The sequence below is a fragment of the Tachysurus vachellii genome, chromosome 18 (assembly GCF_030014155.1).
Source record: "Tachysurus vachellii isolate PV-2020 chromosome 18, HZAU_Pvac_v1, whole genome shotgun sequence".
Classification (NCBI taxonomy): domain Eukaryota; kingdom Metazoa; phylum Chordata; class Actinopteri; order Siluriformes; family Bagridae; genus Tachysurus; species Tachysurus vachellii.
The window spans coordinates 17,931,931-17,956,252 of NC_083477.1; the positions used below are offsets into that span (position 1 = coordinate 17,931,931).

Genomic DNA, 24,322 nt, shown 5'->3' on the forward strand with positions numbered 1-24,322 from the left:
AGATAGATAGATAGATAGATAGATAGATAAAAAAGTAATGATAGAGAACAAGAGAGGCAGAAAGAGAACTTTTGATCAGCTTCAATATTTCTGACTTTTCTCAAGACTCAAAAAAGTAAAGACACTGTAGAAATAAGATGGCAACACTTCATAATAAAAGTTTTCAGAGGGAAATCACACACACACACACACACACACATATACACTTTGTTTTAGGCTTTATGATGAAGCAAAGTCACCTTCAAAGCTCAAGTACAAACAAACAAAAAAAAAGACATTTGTTTTTTTCTATATGTGTTAATTTCAACAGCAGCACTGAGAGTCGTCCCTCTGGAAAAATTCTAATGGTTTCATTGTAATAATGCATTTCTACAGTCATGTAACTGTCATATGCCACTTATGGTGATGTTTTCCTGACGCTCACAAGTCTTTCAGACTTTGCTGAGGTTACAGACACGCATACAGTAGGAAGTTGCATTTTTTTTCCAAGTTGCAAAACAAGTTTTTTTTTTTACATGTTGGTTTTATTTTTGTCAAAAGAGGACAGAGGGCTTTGCAGTTTGTGTCTTTTTTTTTTTTTAGCAGACATGGACCAATCAGCATTCTGTTTGGATTTAGTTGGATTTAGCATTCTCTGGTTCAACCTGTGGGTCGTCGTCTTACGCCACGATCCTCCCAAAGCTGTCAATATTGATTCCAACATTTCAGTCTGAATTCAGGACAAGTTTTATAGCCCATACCCCCCCCCAGCTACAGTTTTATAATCCCCCTCCCCTCAAAGATAGTTTATAATCCCCCTCCCCTCAAAGATACAGTTTGATAATCCCTTTCCCCAAGATACAGTTTATACCCCCCCAGCTACAGTTTTATACCCCCGCCACAGTTTTATACCCCCTCAAAGCTACATTTTTATATCCCCCCAATTTTATACCCCCCCACAGCTACAGTTTTATACCTCCCAAATCTACAGTTTTATACCTCCCAAATCTAGTTTTATATCCCCCCACATTTTTATACCCCCCGAAAGCTAGTTTTATACCCCCCAGTTTTATACCCCCCAAAAAACACGCGCCCAGTTTTATACCCCCCCCAGTTTTATACCCCCCAAAAAACACCCCCCCCAGTTTTATACCCCCCAAAAAACACCCCCCCCCAGTTTTATACCCCTGAAAGCTACAGTTTTATATCCCCCCATTTTTATTCCCACCCCCCATTTTTATTAATCCCCCCCAGTTTTATACCCCCCACCCAAAGCTACAGTGCCATCACCGAGGTGTACTTAAGTTGCAAATCCACGAAGCATTTAAACGCAACCCAAGAAGTGTCTTATTTCCTCCTCTTTGTGACGCGCGCAGTGACGCAAAACGACGGTGACGAACGTGCTTTAGAACGCGCGCGTGTGTCACCGTTCTATCGTGCCTTTATTTTGAAATGGACACGTAGCACAGACTCCGATTTCAGTGTCTGGTCCTAAAGGCACATCGGCTCCGGTCAGTGACACATCCACACTTAAGGCAGGTCGATGGCATCGCAAAACTGCTGACATCGGAGTTTTGTTTGCTTGGCACCTCACTGACAGCGACATTTGGATCGTATAAAGGTTAATAAGACAGAAGTAAGATGTCGGCTCCGGGTTACACCAATCTGAACTCGAATTACAGCGCAACGCAGAACGGCGCAGGTCCTGGCACTGCACCCGCTTATCAAAACGGTACGGGATTAGCTAGCGAGCTAACACGGCTAATGCTAAGCTAACACTGCTAATGCTCATGTTCGGTTTAGACGGTTTTTCCGTTTGTATCCCACAAACTACTAATTAATACGATATACCGATATAATACTACCGAAGACAGGATCACGACAACACAGATAATATAAATGTTAGTCTTTTTAGCACAGTAGCTAACTTAATGACGCGTAGCTGTGGCTACTCCGGTTAGCTAAGTAGCCGAAAGTGAATTTAATATTGAATTTAGTATTTAAATCATATATATATATGTCGATATATAGATATATTTACGTTTTGTATATTGTATTGATTTACATTAAATGTTACAACCAATGCTAGTCGTAACAGTGTTCTGTGCTAACTCACTAGCATGCTAGCTAATCCCGAAGTCGGTCGGAATATCACACGCTATTCATTGTTTATTTAAAAAAGTATAATAAATTGACTGAGCTCATTTCGGTTTGCTATGTTTTTAAACGTCAAGCTGGATCACGTTCTAATGACACGGTTAGGAAATTTTTCAGGTAAATCAGTTCCACTGAACACTTAGCTAGCTCAGATCCTAGCGACGTCTTTGGCTAAGCTACACACCAAGGATTTGTCCTCACCTGGATTAGTTAGCGCTTAGCCGTGTACTTTTTCTATTTTCACCGTTATCTTCTCTTTATAAAACTTCTAATCCCACCTTCGCCTTCATTTCCGACCTCACGTATTCACTCTATTGCCACAAAATGACCTTTGGACCTGTTCGTTGTATTAAAGGGCTCTGAATCTGATTGAGGAACAGGTGTGTGTTATCAGAGCAAATTGCCTCTTGACGAGACCTTCCAAGTCTGACATCAACTGTCAAATGCAATTTAGAATAGATTCCTGTAAACAAACTTCTTGTACAGTTGTACAGGAGCAGTGGTTTGGAAGTAGTTTGCATTGCTTACGCATCAAACCAAGCCTCCTGTGCTATATAGCCAAAAGTTTGTACACCCCTGACCATCACACCCATATGTGGACTTTTCCAAATCTGTTCCAACAGTGTTTGAAGAACATAATTGCCTTTTATATGCACTGTAAATGAGGGCAAAATGTGCTCTAGCATGACTGCAAGGTCCACGAAGACACTGTTTGCCAAGGCTGGAAAGACTCGAGTGTCCCGCACTGAACAAATCTGTGATGAACTGGGTCATTTAATTCACCCCAAGGACTTTTTGCTTGACCATCGGTGCCAGGGACCTCGGTAACACTTGTGTTGTTGAATCACATATCCTCAAAGCCAAGTTCAGTGAAAGCATTGCTTGAAGAGTGTAGCTTTATTAAAACAGCAAAGGTGGATTAAAATCTGGAATGGGAAGTTCAACAAGCTCATACGGGTGTGACTTGTCAGGCGTATGCATTATTTTGTTTCCATATAGTGCACTTGCACAAGGTGGGATTTTTAAACGTGTGAGTACATGAGAGAACCTGACCAACTCACTACAAACTCCTCTTGCTCGTTTGTGATCGTTTGGTGATATTTATGTAGTCAGGTGAAATTTCTTACTTAATGGAATAAAAAAAAAAAAAAAAAGAAATAGTTTCAATTGAAAAGGGTAGAGAATCTGTCCCAATCTAATCCAGAGTTCTTAAGACATCCAAAAACCTAATAGTATTCCTGGTTGTAGGTGGTAAGTGCATGAGTTTCTCCTATTAACTACAAACTGGAGTATTGACGATTCTGAAGTTTCAAATAACTGTTGGGTAAATATAAATTTGTCTCCTAAAAGTCCATGTTTCTGTGACACTTTTCTTTTTTTTTTTTTACTACAGCTTTGTCTCTTGGTTCAGTTTGAACCTCTCTGCTCATGAGTAATTGATGGCAGTTGATTAACGCTAAAGTAGACACGAAACCAGAATTAAACCACTTTGCTTGTGTACCACACTTTTTGACTGGTCTGTTTTTACCTGCCAAAAGATGTTCCAAGGAACAAAACACATCAGGGTTTAATTCAGATTGACTAAATGTGGAATATGTGAAAGCATTGTTATTTTCTATCAGTGAAGTCTCCTTGTTGCAGATCATATTTTGTGTCTAGAAAGTTCTGGAAAGGGTTCCTTAACCAAATAATATTGGGACATTAGTTGGCCTATGGTGGTCCCGTTAACGAACTAGGTATAGAGATCGTAATAAATTGAACACGTCAGAAGAGCAATACTTGGATAGCAATATTTAGCAAGTCACTAAGAAAAATGACTTCAATGATTAGCTATTAATCTGGCAACACATTTATATTTGATTAGGAAAATCATTAGTAGCTTAATTGTTCTGTGAAGAATCCCCTGGTTACCAGAGTTTCACATTTACTGTGCTTCTGAGAAAGGCTCTTTAACCTAAGCTGTTTAACAATGCCTGAACCTGCACTATGAAACCTTTAAAATGTATCCTTAAGTCCTCCATCTCTTTGTTATGGTGCTTCCTTTTTCATTTCCTGTTTGACTTTTATACTTTTCCAATTCACAGGACCAGGTCAGACCCACCCAGCCATGTATCCTGCCTCAAATTACTATACTGGTGTTCCTCAGCATGGTTATCCCACCATGCCACCTCAAAATGCCCCTCCTGGAAAAGTACCACCAACAAACACCAACTATTACCACAACAGCCACCCTCAGGCTGCTGCTCCCCCAGGAACAGGCTCTGCATTTTACCCTGCTACTCCAGCCCAGCTCCCTGTCAGTTCCAACCCTGCTGCCTCTGTAGCCCCACAGTACTCGCCACATTCCTACCAGCACCATTATGCCATGTCTGCGAGTTACTATGGACAGAATTACACCGCCACTGCTCAGGGGCAGCAGAATCCTCCGCCAGCATCAAGCGGAGCTAACCTTGGGCCTCCACTTTACCCTATTGTGTCCTATCCGTCAGCCCCTGGGAACAGCCAGTATGGAACACTGCGATCGACCCAGGCTGTTGGAGCGCCACCTACCCAGAGTGCGTTGCAACCTCAGCAGCAGTATTCTCAGAGCAACAGGGCCACACCCACACCACCAGCTCAACAGGGCTATGGTGCCCAGTCCCTTCAACAAACAGCTGCCGTTAATGGCCAAACAAATGCAGGTAGGTAAGATTCAAGACCAGAACACATCAAAGATTGTTTAATAAGTAAGGGGGTGGAGTTTGCATCGGTTATCCCCCCAGAATTTATTATTTTGATTGAGGTAGTTCCAGCGTTATGTTTGTGCCGCACATCGAGCTCAGGACAAACAGATATCGAACATCGCCCGGGTCACTCTTGTGCTTTCATATGGCTCTGCTTGAGCAATGGTTTCTTATGAAAAGCCCTTAAAATGGTATTCCGTCAGAATGGTTGTTGGCCTCTTTTTGCACTGGGAGTCTAGGTAGTGTTGTCTAAGTGGTGTGATGCCTCATCCAATTCATCACTATTGATCCAACAGTACATACTGACACTTCTAATGTCTTAGATATGATTTTGTACCTTATTTCTAAGTTGCGAGATTCCATTACCTTATCTTTAACTTAGAATATCTTATCCTTACAATACTCCTTCACTCCTTTCTTTCACAGGTCAGAGGCAATTCTAAATGAATTGTGTCCAAGATATGCGTCTAGATGCCACTGTAGTTACATTTAATGTTGTGGAACATCCACAAAGCAATTTAGCTCTTGTTATAACTTAAAGTATTCTAAACACTTGTTCTTTAACCTTCTGACCCATGAGTATTGAGTATGTAACAGTGCTACAGTTGAATGTTGTGACTGAGAATTATCACAATACATATTTTCTGTCCCAGGCCAGCAGCACTACAGTCAACCTGCTCCACCTTCTGTGGGCCCTCGTTATGGCACCGAGGGTGGCGACGGGCATCGTCGACCAACAGGCACCCCGTCCACATCCACCCCGTCTTCTCCAGGTCACCAGTCAGGTAATGAGACCTTCATCCTGTCACCTTCTCTTCTTCCTCTTCAGCGTCATCAAGGGCTTCAGTGCTGCACAGTTCAGGCTACAGTTAAATCATTTGAGGATGGATTTTCAGTTTAGATATTCAAACAAGTGGTATAGTATAGTGTATATATATATATCACAATATAGTGTCTATTGACTGATATTATGATATGTCTGTTGGGCAAACTACTACTGCATTTGGTAATAAAATAAATATACGGTTCAATTTTTCTGAATAAAACTAACACCTAACCTAACACTAGCACTAACACCTCCTCCACACTTGAGTGAGAGAAAATCTGTTTTTCAGAAAAAGCTCGTCACACCATAACGGTCAGTTGCAAAGAAGTCAAAATCTTTTTTTTTAATTGCTGAATGAATTATGAACATTTTGGAAGCCAAGTGTTTATACTGATATATTTGTAATCAGGATACATACCTGTTACTTTGGGAATATAATCATAATTATGTTCTTATATAATTATTCAATGCGATGAGCAGATCGACCCTCACTACAATAGACCCACACGTTCATTAGCTCTTTACATGAATATGAATGTTTCTAAAAGTTTTTAACTCCAACACTCACCTTTCTTAAATACTCATTACTCAAACAGTGCAGCTCTGAAGTTTGCTTCACTCGTAGATGCTTTTGTTTGTCCTGTTTCTTATTTCCATATTGAAGTTCTCTCATCTCGTGTGTTCGCCGTTGCTCAGTGCAGCCTGTCCGTGTGTGCTTGTCCAGAAGCCATCACTCATCATCTCTCTGTTACTGAGCCATAATTATTAAGAGAAACATGTGAGCGAAGGTCCTTCGGTGGTTCGGAGTCACACGCTCAGCTAGCATACTTTGCCTCGGGCGCGTTCTTCAGTCATTCGCTTGAGATACATACGCTTCTCGTCCCTGCCTTCCTCGTCCCTGCCTTCCTCATCCTCTTCTGGCTTAGACTGAGCCATAGTTCTATTGTGGACTGTCCCGTTTTACTCTGCTTTATCATTTTTTTTATTTTTTATTTTTTTTCCAAATTATTTTGTGGCTCTCAAGACCCATTCCTGGATTGACCTTAAATTTTGTCCCATCATACACTATATGGCCAAAGGTTTGTGGACACCTGACCATCACACATGTGATTCCAGGGTTAGGGTTAGATAACAATTTAAATAACAAATAATAAGAAAGTGCAAAACAACATTCAAAATTTGCGGGCACGCGTTTTATCAACTGGGTAGTTATCCTCCAGACAGTGATGGACCACGTCTGTCTCTCATTTCAGCTGTGTGGCGCGCGTGCCCGCTCGCGGTGTGAAGCGCATCCGCGCTATTCTCTGAGATGCACTTGACGGTCTTTTGTGCAGCAGAATTTTTTTTTTTGGACGACCTAGTTAAGGCAGTAGGGTTTCCCAGCTTAGGCGGGCTGCAAAAGTGCTGCGGGAAACCCTGGATTCTTCAGCGAACCGTTTCCACATAGTTGAAATCACACAGTTGTATAGGACGCTCTAGCCTTTGTATGCTCTAGCATTACAATTTCCTTTACTGTAAACAAAGTGAACTAAGATTGGAGAGGAAGAACTCCACCGAACATGTTTGGGATAAACTGGACTGCTTATTATACAGGTTTCCTCACCCAACATCAGACACTGATCTCATTACTACTGATCTCATTGTAGCTGAATGAGCCCAAATCCCCATCGAAAAAGCTTTAGCAGAAGTGTGGCGGTTATTGTAACAGCAAAAGGGAAACTAAATCACACGTGGATGCGATGGTCAAGGTGCAGAACCTTGTGTCATATAGTGTACCGTATCACTGAATTAAATATGAAGAGTTAGAGAGTGTACCGATCTGAAAGATAAAACATTTCTCGAAGCTACCTAGTATCAGAAAGACTGATGCACACAGTCGACTTACACATACAGTAAATTGGTACAATATTCAGAATGTACACTCGCACTGTAACGTGGCTAAATGTTTCTGAACTAAACTTCTGCCATTAGAGTATTCTCATATGAATGTATAACGAGTGACACTTGTGTTTGTGTATTAAAGTCTCTGATATTATCTGACATAATGAAAGTATATAAAGGGATTTACCAAAACCACTAGAACACAACAGCTTTTTTTTTTTTTTTTCAAGAACAGGATGTAAGAATGTGTTTTAATGTGTGCCTTTTTTTTTAAACTGGAGAAACGGTGCATTATTACTGTGATGTAGGAATTAAATATCGGTAGATGTCTATTACTGAAAACATTACACACCAGGAGTGGGACTGAGAAACACTAGTGTGTGTGTGTGCGTGTGTGTGTGTGTGTGCGTGTGTGTGTGTGTGTGTGTGTGTGTGTGTGCACACAATGACATCACATCTCAATCTTAAGTCAATCAGTGTTTCACCCCCAATCTCAACTCTCTCTCTCTCTCTCTCTCTCTCTCTCTCTCTCTCTCTCTCTCTCTCTCTCTCTCTCTGTCTGTCTTTCTTCCTCTTTGTCTTGCTCCCTTGCTCTGTTTGTTTATTTATTTATTTATTTATTTTTGTTCTACTTGGGATGTTACACATTAACCTTTTGTCTCTCTACTCTCTATCCTTGTCTCTAATTCTCTTCTCTGTATCTGTGTTCCTTTTTCTTCATTTCCTCTCTTTTTCTTGTTCTGTTCTTCACTCTGCCTCACATTCTGTTTCTGATCATGTTTATTAATCTGTTTTATTGTCATGTTTTCTTGTGCTTTTTTCTTACCTCTTTCCTTCGGGCATACTTTACCCCCCCCCCCCCCCTCCCCTCACTCTCTCTCTCTCTCTCTCTCTCTCTCTCTCTCTCTCTCTCTCTCTCTCTCATTCTCCCACTTGTGTTCTACTCTTTCTGTTCATGTCTTACTTTGTTTTTTGTCTTCTTTAACCTCTGCACATTCTCTAATGATCTTCCTCTTGCCTTACCTTGTCTTAATGTGCTTTTTCCTCTCTTTTTCTTTTTTCTGTTCTTATTTCTGTTCTCCTGCATTTCTCTCCCCCATACATTCTCTCTCTCTCTCTCTCTCTCTCTCTCTCTCTCTCTCTCTCTCTCTCTCTCTCTCTCTCTCTCTCTCTCACTTGCTCTTTTCTCTCTCTCTCTCACTCTTCTCTCTCTCTCTCTCTCGCTCGCTCCTCTCGCTCGCTCTCTCTCTCTCTCTCTCTCTCTCTCTCTCTCTCTCTCTCTCTCTCACTCACTCACTTACTCACTCTCTCGCTCTCTCTCTCTCACTTACTCTCTCTCTCACTTACTCTTCTCTCTCTCCCCCCTCGTTTCTGTCCCTGTCTCTCTGATGATTGGCTGTGCTGTATTTCAGGGCTGCTGATTGGTGGATATGGGGGCAATAGAGCTGCTAGTTCCTCCACAGGGTTGCCAGGTGACCACTCCTCATCCAGTTCGGACCACGAGGATGAGGATGAGGAGGATGAGGAAGCAGGTCGGCTTTCGCTTTTCTTCCTCCACCCGCCCATGTCATCCCTCTGCCCTTCCGTGTAGTTCCCCCAAAAACACCCTACCCCCAATCCCTCCATCCGATCATGAGCCCCACCCGAGAGCGCTCTCAACCCACACGTCTCACTTTGACTGCACACACAAACAGATGCACTACTCTCTAATGCACATCACATTCAGACACAGTGTGTGTACACTACTGCTAACACTCGCACTCTGATTTAACCAAAAAAACAATATATATACTGCTACAAGACTGTGTTTGGTGTTAGAAGCCACTTGAGCTACGAGGCTAATGTAGCTAATGAACTGGGTGACAGACTTCCACCATTACTTGCTAGCTCACACATTTAAGGCTTAATGTGCACACACACACAGACAGTTCAAGTCCTCGAGGACTGTATTAAAATATCTTTAGATGTGTTAATTGTAATCGTAGGCTTGGGATCATCAGGAACTGTGTGTATATGTGTTCAGATCTTGTGAGGGCTTCAGGGGACCAAGTGTTCTTACACTGAGAGGATAGTGTTAATAGTGTTTTTACAATTTACAATTTTATTTGAAAATATTACAAGAGCCAAAACGTTTTGTGGTTTAGGTTAAGTGTAACCCATAGCAGGATTTAGTGCTGTGGTCCTCACAAAGTATGAAAAACTTGTATTTGTTTGTCACTGAGAAACTTTTGAAAATGATTGCGTCATGACATGAAAATATCTTTACTCCTGGAGGCATTTTGTCCCAGTTGTTCTCTTACTCACACACACACACACACACACACACTCCATTGAATTAAAAATGGGCGTCGTTGTGGATTAGGACATTTGGCTATGCATGTATGTGTCTTTTGGGTACTGGGTGTGTAAGAGAGAGTAAATAAGAGAGTGTCAAGAGGTTAGCGCTTGTTAATGAGCATCTGTGTGTGTGTGTGTGTGTGTGTGTGTGTGTTGCTCTTGGGAGGTGAGAGGATACATGTCCAAACGTGTGTGTCATTGTCACTTTGCTAGGGTTGTTACCTAATGTAGTGTTTGTGTGTGTGTGTGTGTGTAAAGGAGAGAAACAGAAATGAGTGTGTATTTTGGTGAGTGTGTTGTGATTTTATAGTTCTTCTACAAAGTCAGGAACTTTTTGAAGTATTTCCTTTCAAAATTCTAAGTATCCTCCAGCTTTGCTGACCTGCTCCATAAAACGTTCCATCGTCAGGAGTTAACAGCACGTCTAGTGAAGCGAAACAGATTTGCAATTGTATTATTCCATTGGGAAGAATTTAACCCGAATTCAGCAGCGTAAAGCGGTTGTTTTGGAGCAGATGTATTTAGTGGTGTGTGTGTGTGTGTGTGTTTCATTTTCTCCATGCTCACTCTCTAATCTTTAAGTAAAGCCAATAATCCATAGAGTACACGGTTTCAACCTGGGTGAACTGCAGTTTAGCCCTAAAATCCTTTACTCGCTCTCTCATTAACCTCACACACTAATCAAATAAAGCTTTTAGAAATTCATGTATATCGAGCCTGAACTGAATAGAACGCCGGTCCGTTCTGGCTGTGACTTATTAGCAAGAATAAGCTTTTGATTGGTTGAGTGTAATGAGCGGATATGATGGATGGAATTTGCTTTCCAGTGGTGTTTGTTGGCAACAAAAATACATAGATTGTGTATATATAGTATGTTATATATTGGTAAAAAAAAAAAAAAAAGGTGTGAAAAATGAATGTGATCTAAGCCTAGACTCATGGCACGATTAATGATGTCAATCAAAGGAAAGAAGACTTTAATCTATGCTCTCTGGAAATCTCCAGAAATTACTATAGCATCTTCATACAGAAAATCTCGGCTCGAAGAGTTCATTTGTGTGAGAGTGCGTCTGGAAAGCCAAGTTAGAGCTAAAGGGATTTGGGTATTATATGTCTTTGCATATCCTGGACATAGAGAGGCGATAAGAAGGGTGGTGTGAGCATTTGCAAAGAAAAGCTTTTATCTATTATCACAGCGGGTAAAATTTTAGATTCCTTAGAATATATGAACAGTGGTTAGGGACGGTATTTCAAGTGTTGACTGGTTGACAACGTTGTCCCTCGCTTTGCTAACTGTGTGTATTGTCCCTTAGGTGCAGACAGCTCATCTACCACCACAGGGAGTGCATCTCCTGTCCCTAACTGCTATGAGTCCCTGGAAGGAGGAAATTACCCAGGTACACCTTGTCTCGTGGAAGCTGGTGGAAGTTAGAGGGGAAAGAAAATCCAAATGGTGGTCTGGGGTCCTAACAAATGTCTTATTGCTATTTTATTCATTTTGTTCAATATCTATAAACCTGTTTTTCCTAGGCTCGCCTGTTGCTCCTCATCCTCCTGCTCCTCCTAGTGAACCTGCCAAACAAGCCCCGCCCTTTGGTTACAACTACCCAACCATGCAGCCCGGTTACCAACAAAGCCCTGCCCCTCGACCAGAGCCCATCCCCGCACAGGGAGCATACAATCAACCTGGATATCCGCCATATTCACAGGTTGTGTTGCCAAGTTGGGCATTAATACAGTAGGTACATTCATGTTCAGTCTACTAATGTGTGTTTGATTGTGTGTGTGCAGCCTTTCCCCAGTCTGAATCAGCTTTCTACAGCATTGGGGGGTTTGAGTGGAGTTCCCGAGCTGGAAGTGGAGGCCTTGCGCCCTGTGAACCTGCTGCAGGAGAGAAACATGCTCCCTCCGACACCCCTCGTTCCACCTGAACCCAAGCTCAGCAGCGACTTGCGTAGTGTCAACTGCAGTCCAGAGTAAGACCCCCACACCCACCCACCCACATGAACACCTACAAACCTTCAGATACGAAAAACTACAATCAGAGACTGTTAATGCATCATCCATTTGTATAAGGAAAAAGATCAATATAAGATTAGGCATTTACAACTTCTAGAAATACGGTATACTAACGCATCTGAAAATATTCTGTTTCAGTGTGAACTTTGCTTTGCGTTTTTCAGACAAGCCTCACATGATTTACTTTAACTCTGCAAGATAAAAACGGTTTCTGACCACCGTGTTAAACTTTACTCTTTTTTTCTTCTTTCATTCTCAGTACATTTCGCTGCACTCTGACGAGCATTCCTCAGACTCAGGCCATGCTGACTAAAGCTCGCCTGCCGCTCGGACTCCTGCTCCACCCTTTCAGAGATCTGACGGTACGTTTAAACCAGTCATGCTTTGGCTTGGCCAGGTATGGTTTGAGTGGGACAGTTGGGGGTTTGGCTCTGTGTATCTTTGAATGAGAAACACAGCCATGGGTTTGGACACGGCAGGGGGTGTGGCTTTGAACGGGCCAGTTGGTTGTGAGGCACCTTTTTTATTTTACTCTTTTTAATAATATGGTATAAATAAGAAATAATAAATAAGAAATTTTCCCTCAACTCTCCTCCATCTGTAGCAGTTACCAGTCATCACCTCCAACACTATCGTCCGCTGCCGTTCGTGTCGGACATACATCAACCCGTTTGTGTCGTTTCTGGACCAGCGTCGGTGGAAGTGCAACCTCTGTTACCGCGTGAACGACGGTAAGGATAAACATCTGTAGTAAGGCGGAACGCAAAAATGGGCATCTTAGTTTGTTGTGTTAAGCCTTAAAGGCCTGAGGGTTTTAGACATTACTGTAGGAGCAAAACCAACACTGAGCTTGTGCATGTAGATGCAAAGTGATCATTTGTATTGGTTTTTTTTTTCCCCCTCTGTTTCTTAGTTCCTGATGAGTTCATGTACAACCCAGTCACACGTTCCTACGGCGAACCACACAAGAGGCCAGAAGTGCAGAATGCTACAGTCGAGTTCATCGCCTCTTCAGATTACATGGTGTGTGTGTGTGTGTGTGTGTGTGTGTTTCAGATGCTTTCTGGGTCAGTGATGCAGGATGTACATTTGCACATCCTGCATCAATCTCTGTAGCCTCATACAGAGCCAGATGCAGGATGTACATTTGCATCTGGCTCTGTATGAGGCTACAGAGGTTGATGCATACCTAGGGGTCTTAACACAGTGGCACTCTGTATTTATTTATCATCTGTATTCAGATATAGATCTGAAGTGGCTGTGGCCAAAACTGTTTAGTTCCCTCTCAAAAAATGCTGCAAATCCACCCGCGACACGACAATAAGGTCAACATGGTCTGTGAATTGTTCGCAATCTCAGCTATTCACTCAAGTTCTTCATTGCACTCAAACACAAATACGTTTATATAATATTTTTTGTTTGTTTTCATTTGGTTGTCTCTCAACCAGTTGTCGCATGAATCTTTAAAAACCTAGCCTCATATTTGAATGCGTATACATTACGTTTGCCTGATTGCCCTCTCGCTCCGTCTCCAGCTGCGACCTCCTCAACCCGCCGTGTATCTGTTTGTATTGGACGTGTCCCATAATGCTGTGGAGACCGGCTACCTGAGCGTGCTGTGTCAGTCGCTACTGGACAATCTGGAGAAGTGAGCCATTTAATTCTGTTCTTCTTTACCTGCATAGAAATATGAAGAAAAAAAAACACACTTAAACAGATCCGAATGTTTTTAACGCTTCTCCGAACTCTCTAAATGTTGCATAAGGGATGATGAGAAGATGTTATATTTGTAAACTTCTGTGCATTTCATTCTGGTTTTCTCTCGATCTCTCAGGCTGCCTGGTGATTCTCGTACACGCATAGGATTCTTGACGTTTGACAGCACAATTCACTTTTACAACTTGCAGGAGGGGCTCTCGCAGCCGCAGATGCTGGTTGTGTCTGATATCGACGGTAAAAAATAAATAAAAATGATCAGTTAGGGTGTATGTCACGATTTCTCATTTGATAATCAAATAAGAATAACGAACTGATGAGTTTTGATAACTCTGCAGTAGCACATCATTTTATGTGCACATCATTTTATCATTGGTTTAATGTAGCATTCATTTATTTTTTTTTCCAAAACAATGTCTGTAGATGTGTTCACTCCAACTCCTGATAATCTGCTGGTGAATCTAAAAGAGAGCCAAGAAGTAAGTTTCTTTTATCTTTTTTTCTCGCGTGTGAGAGCGAGATAGAGCGCGAAAGTGTTATCCACCTGTTTGTTTCATGTGGCATGTAACGGTTCCTCTCTGCTACTGTTTTTGATCTATTTATGACTTTTAGATTGTTTATGCATCACTACATGTAGGTCTGTTTAGCTCTAACCTGTATGTGTGCTCGCTCTTTCTCTCTCTCTCTCTGTGTGTGTGTGTGTGTGTGTGTGTGTGTGTGTGTGTGTGTGTGTGTGTGTGTGTGTGTGTGTGTGTGTGTAGCTGGTAAAAGACTTGCTGAACGCTTTGCCCAAGATGTTCACACACACCCGGGAGACCCACAGTGCCCTGGGGCCAGCCCTGCAAGCAGCGTATAAACTGATGACACCCACCGGGGGGCGCGTGTCTGTGTTCCAGACACAGTTACCCACCATCGGAGCAGGGATGCTGCAATCAAGAGAGGACCCCAACCAGAGGTCCAGCACCAAGGTACATGCACGAAGAACCTGAGGAAGCAACTGGTGCCACTTTTGCATGTTATACACGATCAACAACATCTAAAAAGTTTGTCTTGAAAGATTTAGAGCTTAATTTTCAAAACCTTTGACTAAAGAATTCGAACTAAAGAAAGCCTTCTATATAAATAATAATAATTATCCTGAAACATTGAGTTGTCTTTGTATGATGTGTATGTAAAAAATAATTGGTGTGTGTGTAATAACTGTGCATTTACATAATAACTGTGGGTGTGTGTGGGTGTGTGTGTAGGGCGTGCAGCACCTAGGTCCTGCTACAGACTTTTACAAGAAGCTGGCTCTGGACTGTTCGGGTCAGCAGATTGGGGTTGACTTGTTCCTTTTGAGCTCTCAGTATGCAGATCTGGCTTCATTAGGTACGCACGTGTGCGCGTATGTGATCCGAATACAGTGATCTAAAACTATTACTACGGCGTTAAGCAGATCAACTGGTTAAATAATACATCTTTGTATTAATACTTCTGTCAAGTCAACTCTGTCTCTCGCGCTTTTTTTTTTTTTTAGCCTGCATGTCGAAGTTTTCAGCCGGCAGCGTTTTCTACTACCCAGCGTTCCACCAGATCCACACCCCGGCTCTGAGGGTGAAGCTGCAGAAAGACCTGCAGCGCTACCTCACTCGGAAGATTGGCTTTGAGGCTGTGATGAGGATCAGATGCACCAAAGGTACAGGAATTATCTCCAAAGTGCTCAGTCGTTCACGGAGGAAGGCAGGTCGAGTATAAAAAGGTGTTCGGTTTGCTCAGCTAAAACAGAATTACTGCCGTCATGTGAAACTCCTTTACCCGTCCATGGATATGTGGAATTACGTCATTAGCCAACACTTTAGTATACAAAGAAAAAAAATCCAGAGCCGGAACCAGACGTCCCTTTAATACCGTTGCTCCTGTTATTTTCTCTCTGACTTCTTGTTTACTGTATAAGAACCAAAAATACTCCTGAAACTGTTTCCTCTGTCAGTAATCTTAGCTACATCTTTTCCTCTGACTGTTGACTGACAATTCCACACTTAAAAAGGAAAAAACACAAAAATCTGTGTCTGCGGAGCTTCCGTAAGAGAGTTCTGTGGTTTTGTCTCCTGACTACTCCAAAGAATAAATATAGTTTAGACATATTGACCGTTTCAAACTACTTTAAAATCTTTTACCGTTTTAAACCAACAAGAATTAAACTTGCTTTTGTCTTGTAACGTTTTTCTTATTTCTTACTTCACAGGAATGTCCATCCATACGTTCCATGGCAACTTCTTTGTGCGCTCCACTGATCTGCTGTCTCTGGCTAACGTGAACCCGGACTCAGGTTTCGCGGTCCAAGTGTCTATAGATGAGAGCTTAGCCGATACATCACTAGCGTGCTTCCAGGCTGCTCTTCTCTACACATCCAGTAAAGGTGTGTGTGTCTGTGTGTGTGTGTGTCTGTGTGTGTGTCTGTCTGTGTGTGTGTCTGTCTGTGTGTGTGTCTGTCTGTGTGTGTGTCTGTCTGTGTGTGTGTCTGTCTGTGTGTGTGTCTGTCTGTGTGTGTGTCTGTCTGTGTGTGTGTCTGTCTGTGTGTGTGTCTGTCTGTGTGTGTGTCTGTCTGTGTGTGTGTCTGTCTGTGTGTGTGTGTCTGTCTGTGTGTGTGTGTCTGTCTGTGTGTGTGTCTGTGTCTGTCTGTGTGTGTGTGTCTGTGTCTGTGTCTGTGTGTGTGTGTGTGTGTGTCTGTGTGTGTGTGTGTCTGTGTGTGTGTGTGTCTGTGTGTGTGTGTGTCTGTGTGTGTGTGTCTGTGTGTGTGTGTCTGTGTGTGTGTGTCTGTGTGTGTGTGTCTGTGTGTGTGTGTCTGTGTGTGTGTGTCTGTGTGTGTGTGTCTGTGTGTGTGTGTCTGTGTGTGTGTGTGTCTGTGTGTGTGTGTCTGTGTGTGTGTGTGTCTGTGTGTGTGTGTGTGTCTGTGTGTGTGTGTGTGTGTCTGTGTGTGTGTGTGTCTGTGTGTGTGTGTGTCTGTGTGTGTGTCTGTGTGTGTCTGTGTGTGTCTGTCTGTGTCTGTCTGTGTGTGTGTCTGTCTGTGTGTGTGTCTGTCTGTGCCTCTGTCTGTGCCTGTGTCTGTGTGTGTCTGTGCCTGTGCCTGTGTGTCTGTGTGTGTCTGTGCCTGTGCCTGTGCCTGTGTGTCTGTGTGTGTCTGTCTGTGTGTGCCTGTGCCTGTGTGTCTGTCTGTGTGTGTCTGTGTGTGCCTGTGCCTGTGTGTCTGTGTGTGTCTGTCTGTGTGTGCCTGTGCCTGTGTGTCTGTCTGTGTGTCTCTGTGTGTGCCTGTGCCTGTGTGTGTCTGTGTGTGCCTGTGCCTGTGTGTCTGTGCCTGTGCCTGTGCGTTTTTTGAGATAGTAAGTCCACATCATGTCCTGATTGGTCGGTGTGTGTGATTGACAGGCAAACGGAGAATCAGAGTTCACACCCTGTGTCTGCCCGTGGTCAGTCAGCTCAGCGACGTGTTTGCTGGAGCCGACGTTCAAGCCATCAGCTGCTTGCTTGCCAACATGGGTACTCACACACACACACACACACACACACACACACACACATACCCACACACACACATGTTTTCTTTGATAACTTGACAGAAAAATGAGGAAAAAGTCACAGATTTCTCACTGATGCCCTGTCTGTCTGTCTGTCTGTCTGTCTGTGCAGCCATAGACCGCTCGCTCTCCTGCAACATTTCGGATGCCCGGGACGCACTGGTGAACGCGGTTGTGGACTCGTTAGAGTCTTATCGCACCAATATCTCCAACATGCAGCAAACTGGAGTCATTGCCCCCTCCTGTCTCCGCCTCTTCCCTCTGTACACACTCGCTCTTCTCAAACAGGTGCAGCACTCTGACACACACCCACATACAGTTTCAGTATTAAATGTTCTAATCAGTCTTGGTGTATTCCAGGAAATGTTGGCGTATACGTCGCTATACATAAGTCCACGTTATTAACATTTATAAGTTAGTGATATTGGTTTTCGAAGGTGTTTAGATTTCTGCAACAAAACCTCAAAGTAATTCTAGTTTCAAGGCAAATCGAAGCCTTACAGTCGGTTGTACCACGTGATCTGACGCGTTTGTGTACAATTTTGCGCCATGCAGAAAGCGCTGCGGACGGGGACAAGCACACGGCTGGACGAGCGGGTCTTTGCAATGTGCGAGTTCAAGAGTCAGCCAATAAAGCAGATCATGCACATGATCCACCCTGACCTGTACCGCGTCGATAACCTCTCCGATCAGGTAATGCACAGTGGATGCACATGCTTTACTCTAACCAAATGACACATTTGTCACCACAGTAATTCACTCAGCATTAGCTGTGTTCACATGAGATTAGTAGTAAATATGTTTGAGGTATAAAAAGATATAGAATTGTTAAAGTTCAAGTAAAGTATCTAGCTTCTGCTCTAAGGGTTGTATTACCTCACTTACCTGTGTGTGTGTGTGTGTGTGTGTGTGTGTGTTTATGCACTGTAGGGGGCACTGCAGCTGAACGAGCGGGTGATCCCTCAGCCTCCACTGCTGCAGCTCTCAGCTGAGAAGCTCACCAGAGAAGGAGCCTTCCTCCTGGACTGTGGCAGCGTTAGTGCAACTCTATAGAATGTTCTACTTAATTCTACACCGTGCCACACACCTCCACACATACAGCCTCTACAGTATCATACACAACACTTCCGAACGCTACTAGGGCTGGGCGATATGGCTGAAAACTGTATCACGATATCAGTGTTTCATATCGGTCGATATCGATAATTATTGAGATTTCTTATGACCCATTTAAAATAAGGACCAGGAGAAAAATATATTACGTTTAAACAATTTTATTTTAAACTTAACCTTCCTCTGATCATAATCCTCTCAGTTATTAAGACAGAAATGTCAACAAGCAGGAAAACTCAAATAATTATAATGTAAACATGAGTCTAAAGTCACAATGAACACTTAACAATTATCTCTTAACATTTAAGGTGCAAAATGAAAGAAAATGTAAGAAATGCTTAATAAAGTGTAATAAAATAGTGCAAAGTGTTAAATATAAACACAGAGAAACCTGAGAATTTAGTGCTAGGAGGTTCACTAGCTGTTCACCTTCTGGTGAATAAAGTGTTTTAAAATATGTGCAGTGTTTTGTAAACAGAAATAAAACTGAGGTAGACTGAGATACATCTGTAATATAAAAAAAACAAACCTGATACAAGGATCTCAAGTTTTGAAGACAGGCAAGCGTGACATCTCCAGCCCCCCCAGCGTACCCCCCACCCCCACCCCCAAATTTAAAAATAAAAGTTTCACCAGGATCACTGACCACATTTTAACCAAATACAAAGTATTTGTTCAATTTCCATTTATTAATGTGAGTGTGTGTGAGAGAGAGAGATTATGACTGGTGTTTATTGTAAGTGTTTGTTGCCTTTTTGGACTCCTTTATCATTTGTAATGTTGCTCAAGCCCAGCCATTTTTAGTGTCATGATTGAGGACAATGTCCCGTCCAGAGACAAGCTGTTTCGTGTCGAGGTTTTGTTCAAACCGACCATCGAAAATACCCTCTCTAATGAATGTTGTTTTTTTTTTTCCATTGGCTGATAAGTGTCAGGCTCGACTAAGAACTCCAGGGGAGATGTGCTTGATTCCTGCCCGTTTCCATAGAGACAGCGGTGCGGACAGAGAAATTTTGGGCACTGCGGCATATTAAATATATGATAAATAGTCAAAATAAGATAAAATAGAAAATACAAAGAAAGAAAAAAAGAGAAATACAATGTGTGGCGGGAGAGTGTTACAAAAGACCAAAATGAGTGTCTGTCACTCTCAATGCGTGACACTTGACAGCCCTGCTGATACAGTACAGTAACACTGTTTGAAATATAAAACCTGCAGAAATATAAAAAAAAAGTAGCTGACGTTTCCTCTTTTATTTACAATTTCCTCGCTTGCTGCTGCTTATTTTCTGCTCATCAGTTGCCGGTTACTGAAGAGGAATCCCCAGCGGCATTCACTAAATTCCAGGGGTTTCATTACCACGATGTAAAGTGGGCATGTTTCCGAAGGTCTTGGAAAAACCCCCTTTTTCAAAAAAAGAGCATATTATGAAGGACAAAACAGTCATACAGGTAGATTTATTTTAGAAAACAAATAAAACAACCAAAAATTAGGGTTAGGTTTAGATTATCAAACAGGTCACGCCTACCCGATGACGCAATATCTGTTACGCTGTTCTGAAATCCCTGGAAATAAGTGCATCCCGGAATCCAGCAGACAGACCAGCACAAGACAACGATATGGCGCAACCAAACTTGACACTGTTACATGATTGGCTGTTAGCGTGCGTTGCTAGGTTACCAGAGAGCGAGTGCCTTTGTTAATGCAACCAAACTTGCTTCGCAACCTCGGTTTTCTTCTGGCGAAGAATAAAAAATATCGAACGTTTTATCGAACACATTTTTCATTGATATCGATCACGTGTCTATCGTGATACATATCGTTATCGTTTTATCGCCCAGCCCTAACCACTACACACCTCCACACTATTCTTTATGACTTTATACTTCACAATATACTAGGTAACACTACACACATTTTATACTTCTTCTACACAACTCGTGCTACTCCACTCCATGCTGTTTTATTTGACTCAACAACTTCACAGAGCTCTAATAATGCAACACTGTCGTTATATAACCCTCCACTCTATTCTGTACAACTCCATACACCTCAAGATGAAACATTAAGAGGAAAACGGGACAATATGTGGAACATTTTACTATTTTGTGCCTTATGCTGACTCTGAATCTTGCCCTGTAGGTGATGTACCTGTGGATGGGCAGGAGCTGTAATGAGATGTTTATACGAGATGTCCTGGGCTGCAGTGACTACACATCCATACCAGTCAACATGGTGAGTGTAAACGTGTGAGATTATTCATAGAGAATAACTTGTAGGTCTGTGAAACTGATTACGTACTCAACTGTCCGCCACACCGATGTTCTGTATGATGGTATGTTATAGAGTATGTCACATTTTGTCATGTATTTACTTGGAGGTTAGACACTGTTATATATCGTCTAATAAACAGGTATAAACCTTAAATGTGTGTACATTTTCGTGTTTGGGAACAGACCGACCTCCCTGAGTTGGAGACAGCGGCTTCTGAGAGAACCCGAGCCTTTGTGACCTGGCTTCAGGAATCCAGAGGGTTTTGTGCCACCTTCTACGTGCTCAAGTATGTTCTTAATACTATACATATGTTATACATTGTACTGTAGCCTATAAACTACATTCCGTTCTGGGGAGTTGAATTTAGAAGATAACAACAGCAAGAACATAAGCCTAGTCTGAATATTATTCCAGGATTACATTACCAACATCTACATTAGAGTCTGATTTGAAATTAATGCATACCGGTCGGCTGATTGAGGATAATTAGCGGGTTGTTTTCTTTCTCACATTGTGGTTGTTTCACAATTTGCCAATCAAACTAATGCTCACGCAATATGACCCACTCAGAGAAGGCATTTTCCACCCCCTTCTGTATACATGAGCCCACAAGCGAGTGGATATACAGGGGTGAACGTAAATCCATCCCACAGGCCCTTTTTTTGCTCTTGTGAAGTCCTGGCCACAGATAGCTGTGGCATTTTTGGGATTCAAAATCTTTTGATAATACGTGGGATAATTTTTTATTTTTTTTTCTGTTGCACAAATCAGGGATTCTAAACTGGCAATTTGCATTTGTGGTATAGCATTTTTTTTGTTTGCTGGGCACTCTGATAACCACACTGCCCTCTACTGACTTCACCCATTCCATTATAAAAATCAAGCTGCAACCACTGAAAGGGTAAAAATGTGGTGATCTGTGTACTTAATTCATCTGGTTCCGAAGTATGAGATTTCCAGCATGTCTGACTCTCTCGTTTGTTTTCTTTTTCTCTGTGTACAGAGACGACCCTTCGGCAAAGAACAGTTTTTTCCAGCACCTGGTCGAGGACCGTTCTGAATCCGCGTTCTCCTACTATGAGTTCCTGCTTCATGTCCAGCAGCAGCTGTCCAAATAGAACCGAGCCCGGGCTTGACAACACCATGGATTCAGTCTGGCGTTACGCCACCCCACCGTCCCGCCACGACACGACCCCACCGCCCCGCCACGACACGACCCCCTTCCACCTCCCACTGGCCAGTCACAGCCTGTGGTGCCTCAATGTGGGCGGGGCTAAAGACCATAGCAGGAAAACAAACAAAGCAGCAAAACGAACACATGACCTAGCGCGTACTGTGTTAACGAGAAAAAGACGCTCTACCCTTTACACACACTCTTTGAACTGAGTTTTCATTCTGCCCTTGAAATGTTTAGCTGCTCTTGTATCACAAGCGCTGAGTCTATATCTTTTCTTTTTTTTTTTTTTTTTTTAAATAGCTTCTCCTTATCCTTTCATCATGTGTGCTTAGACAACCCTGTGATTTAAGTTCTGTAGCTGTTAATAACACCGCCGTTTTCCTTCTCATCGCTTAATATGGCATTTCCTTACAACCTAACACACATTGATAATCTGATGTTCTCATTCCCCTCACTGACATATATGTATCATATATATATATATAATTTCTACATCTTTTTCTCACTCTATTCTTTTCATTCATGTCACCTTAATTCATATTTTTAATCACAAGTCTGGGTGTAGTTTTTAAAGCCAAGCACTAGTCCATCTTTATCCCATCTCTAGAAGCAAGAGTTGGACTGATGGCATAGCCCATACACACACAATTACACACACAGAGTAAGACACCTATGAGATGCCTGGATCTGTGCTGATTCTGAAGCTGAGATCATCTTTCTCTCTCTCTGTTTTCTTGGGGAATCCTGCGGTTAACGCCTCGCTCTCCACTTTATAACTCTGGAGAAAAGAATATTTTATGTGCGATAATTTATGATGAGCTTATTGAATAAAATGAAAGCCTATTCCTCCTCGTGTGTCGTGTCTCGAATTTATGCATGAAGAGAAAGAAGCGAGATGTTTTGTCAAAAACTTGTACCACAACAGCATAGGCTGGCTAGTTACAGGGGGAAAAAAATTATTTTCAGGCCTCCAAGAAAATTATAGCAGACAGAACGAAGCTGAATTTTACCACAAAAACCTTTTTTGTATGTTGGTTAATGAGTTCCATGCAAGGTGAAAATTACATAGTCTTTGCAAATTGAAAGTAAACGTTACCAGAAGTTCTTTCGTGTCCCGCAACTTTTCCCTTTCACTGCACACGTTTTATTTATTTATTTTTTTTGGATAAGAACACAGCTTTAGTAAAAAAAAAAAAGCAGAAAAGCGAAAAAAAAAAAAAGAAAAATATATATATATATATTGCTTTTTTTTTTTTTTTTTTTAAACATTTCTTCTGTATCATCATATCAATTTCCTACCTCTTTCACTCGACGGTTCAGAGTTTGATTCAGTGAATTAATTTGTACACAAATAAAATTAAATGAGTCAAGTATGGGCTCAAAACTTGTGTAATGATGTAATGTACTTATACTTTTTCTAATGTACTATATCTAAACAATATGAGAGCATAAGATTGCTGCCTATAATCAAAATAAAACACAAAGTCAATATTTCTGGCCTTGCCTATTTGTGTTCTAAGTCATTATTCTTCTAAGAACACATACACTTATACACAATTAATCGTTATAATAAATTATCATTTAAAACAGCACGAACCAATCAGAATGAATCTTTTAGCTAAGATACTCCAGATTTAAATGTCTCAACATTAAAGGTGCATTATTCTAATTTATTATTATTATTATTATTATTTTTAAACAGAACAGAGCATCTAACATTTTAGCTGCTGAAGTATTCTAATTTCATTTCAGTTTCATTTCATTTCTATTTTTGTACATTGAAATGAATCTAAAGCAGTATGTGAGTACTTGTGTACTTTAGGCTACAGCCGACGTGCTGCCACCTAGTGGTGAAACGTTGTTATGACTTATTTTAGAGATTGTTCTTGCTGAACTATCTGTTATATTCAAGATTTGTCAGGAATTTTGATCAATTCATTGAAGCTGTTGTCTACATGCATCGTGTTTTACGCAACCTTTTAAAATTAACTGAATAATTGAATGAAATATGTCATTTTTCATTTTAAAATATAAGCCTGTATTTTTCATAAGGACTGTTGGTGTTGCCGCACCAAGGATTCCAAAAGACTAAAGAACGCTGGGTTAGAAATTCCTGTCCCTTCTTTTCTCGGATATCTGCAAATCTGGACCAAGAGGAAAAAAAAAAAATCACACAATCAAACGTTGTGTAAGAGACTCCTACATATACAGAAAGCGCGGCTACAGGAAACTCTGCAGGCTGTTTTGAGAAGAGGAAGCTGAGTAGATGGTCAATAGTCTTTCAGTGTTGTTCGTCTCAGTCCTAATCACGAAATAATCATCCAGACTAAAGGCTAAAAATATTCAAGCCATTATCATGGCTTCCTAATAATGTCTGGCAGAAGGATAACAATGTTTGTTTTAACAAGCAGAGATGTGCATGGGTTGATTATGTATGTCTTTAGAACAATGGTCAAATAAACTAGCCAGGAACTAATGTTGATTATATTTCAGTGTTCGAAACGACCTTGTTTTTTTCCATAAATCTGCTATTGGATATTAAACCAGGATACATTTTGCAAG

General features: G+C 41.7%; 1 protein-coding gene across 3 annotated transcripts; it reads left to right on the forward strand.

The window, feature by feature from the left end:
- Positions 1–1,401: 1,401 nt before the first annotated feature.
- sec24b (SEC24 homolog B, COPII coat complex component) lies at positions 1,402–22,612 on the forward strand. 3 transcript variants are annotated; one of them, XM_060891849.1, is made up of 24 exons: positions 1,402–1,711; positions 4,221–4,817; positions 5,513–5,644; positions 8,979–9,098; positions 11,217–11,300; positions 11,434–11,612; positions 11,695–11,879; positions 12,182–12,284; positions 12,527–12,653; positions 12,836–12,945; positions 13,458–13,570; positions 13,757–13,875; positions 14,062–14,117; positions 14,400–14,606; positions 14,886–15,009; positions 15,158–15,316; positions 15,866–16,039; positions 17,047–17,157; positions 17,308–17,483; positions 17,751–17,888; positions 18,126–18,230; positions 20,452–20,544; positions 20,766–20,869; positions 21,587–22,612. In XM_060891849.1, exons 1-24 carry the CDS (start codon positions 1,621–1,623, stop codon positions 21,699–21,701), a joined length of 3,522 nt encoding a protein of 1,173 aa, XP_060747832.1. In that variant the 5' UTR covers positions 1,402–1,620; the 3' UTR covers positions 21,702–22,612. The 3 variants fall into 3 exon arrangements, with proteins under 3 accessions (XP_060747832.1, XP_060747833.1, XP_060747834.1); XM_060891850.1 differs by having other exon boundaries at positions 1,402–1,681; XM_060891851.1 differs by lacking the exon at positions 8,979–9,098 and having other exon boundaries at positions 1,403–1,711.
- The last annotated feature ends 1,710 nt before the right edge of the window (positions 22,613–24,322 follow it).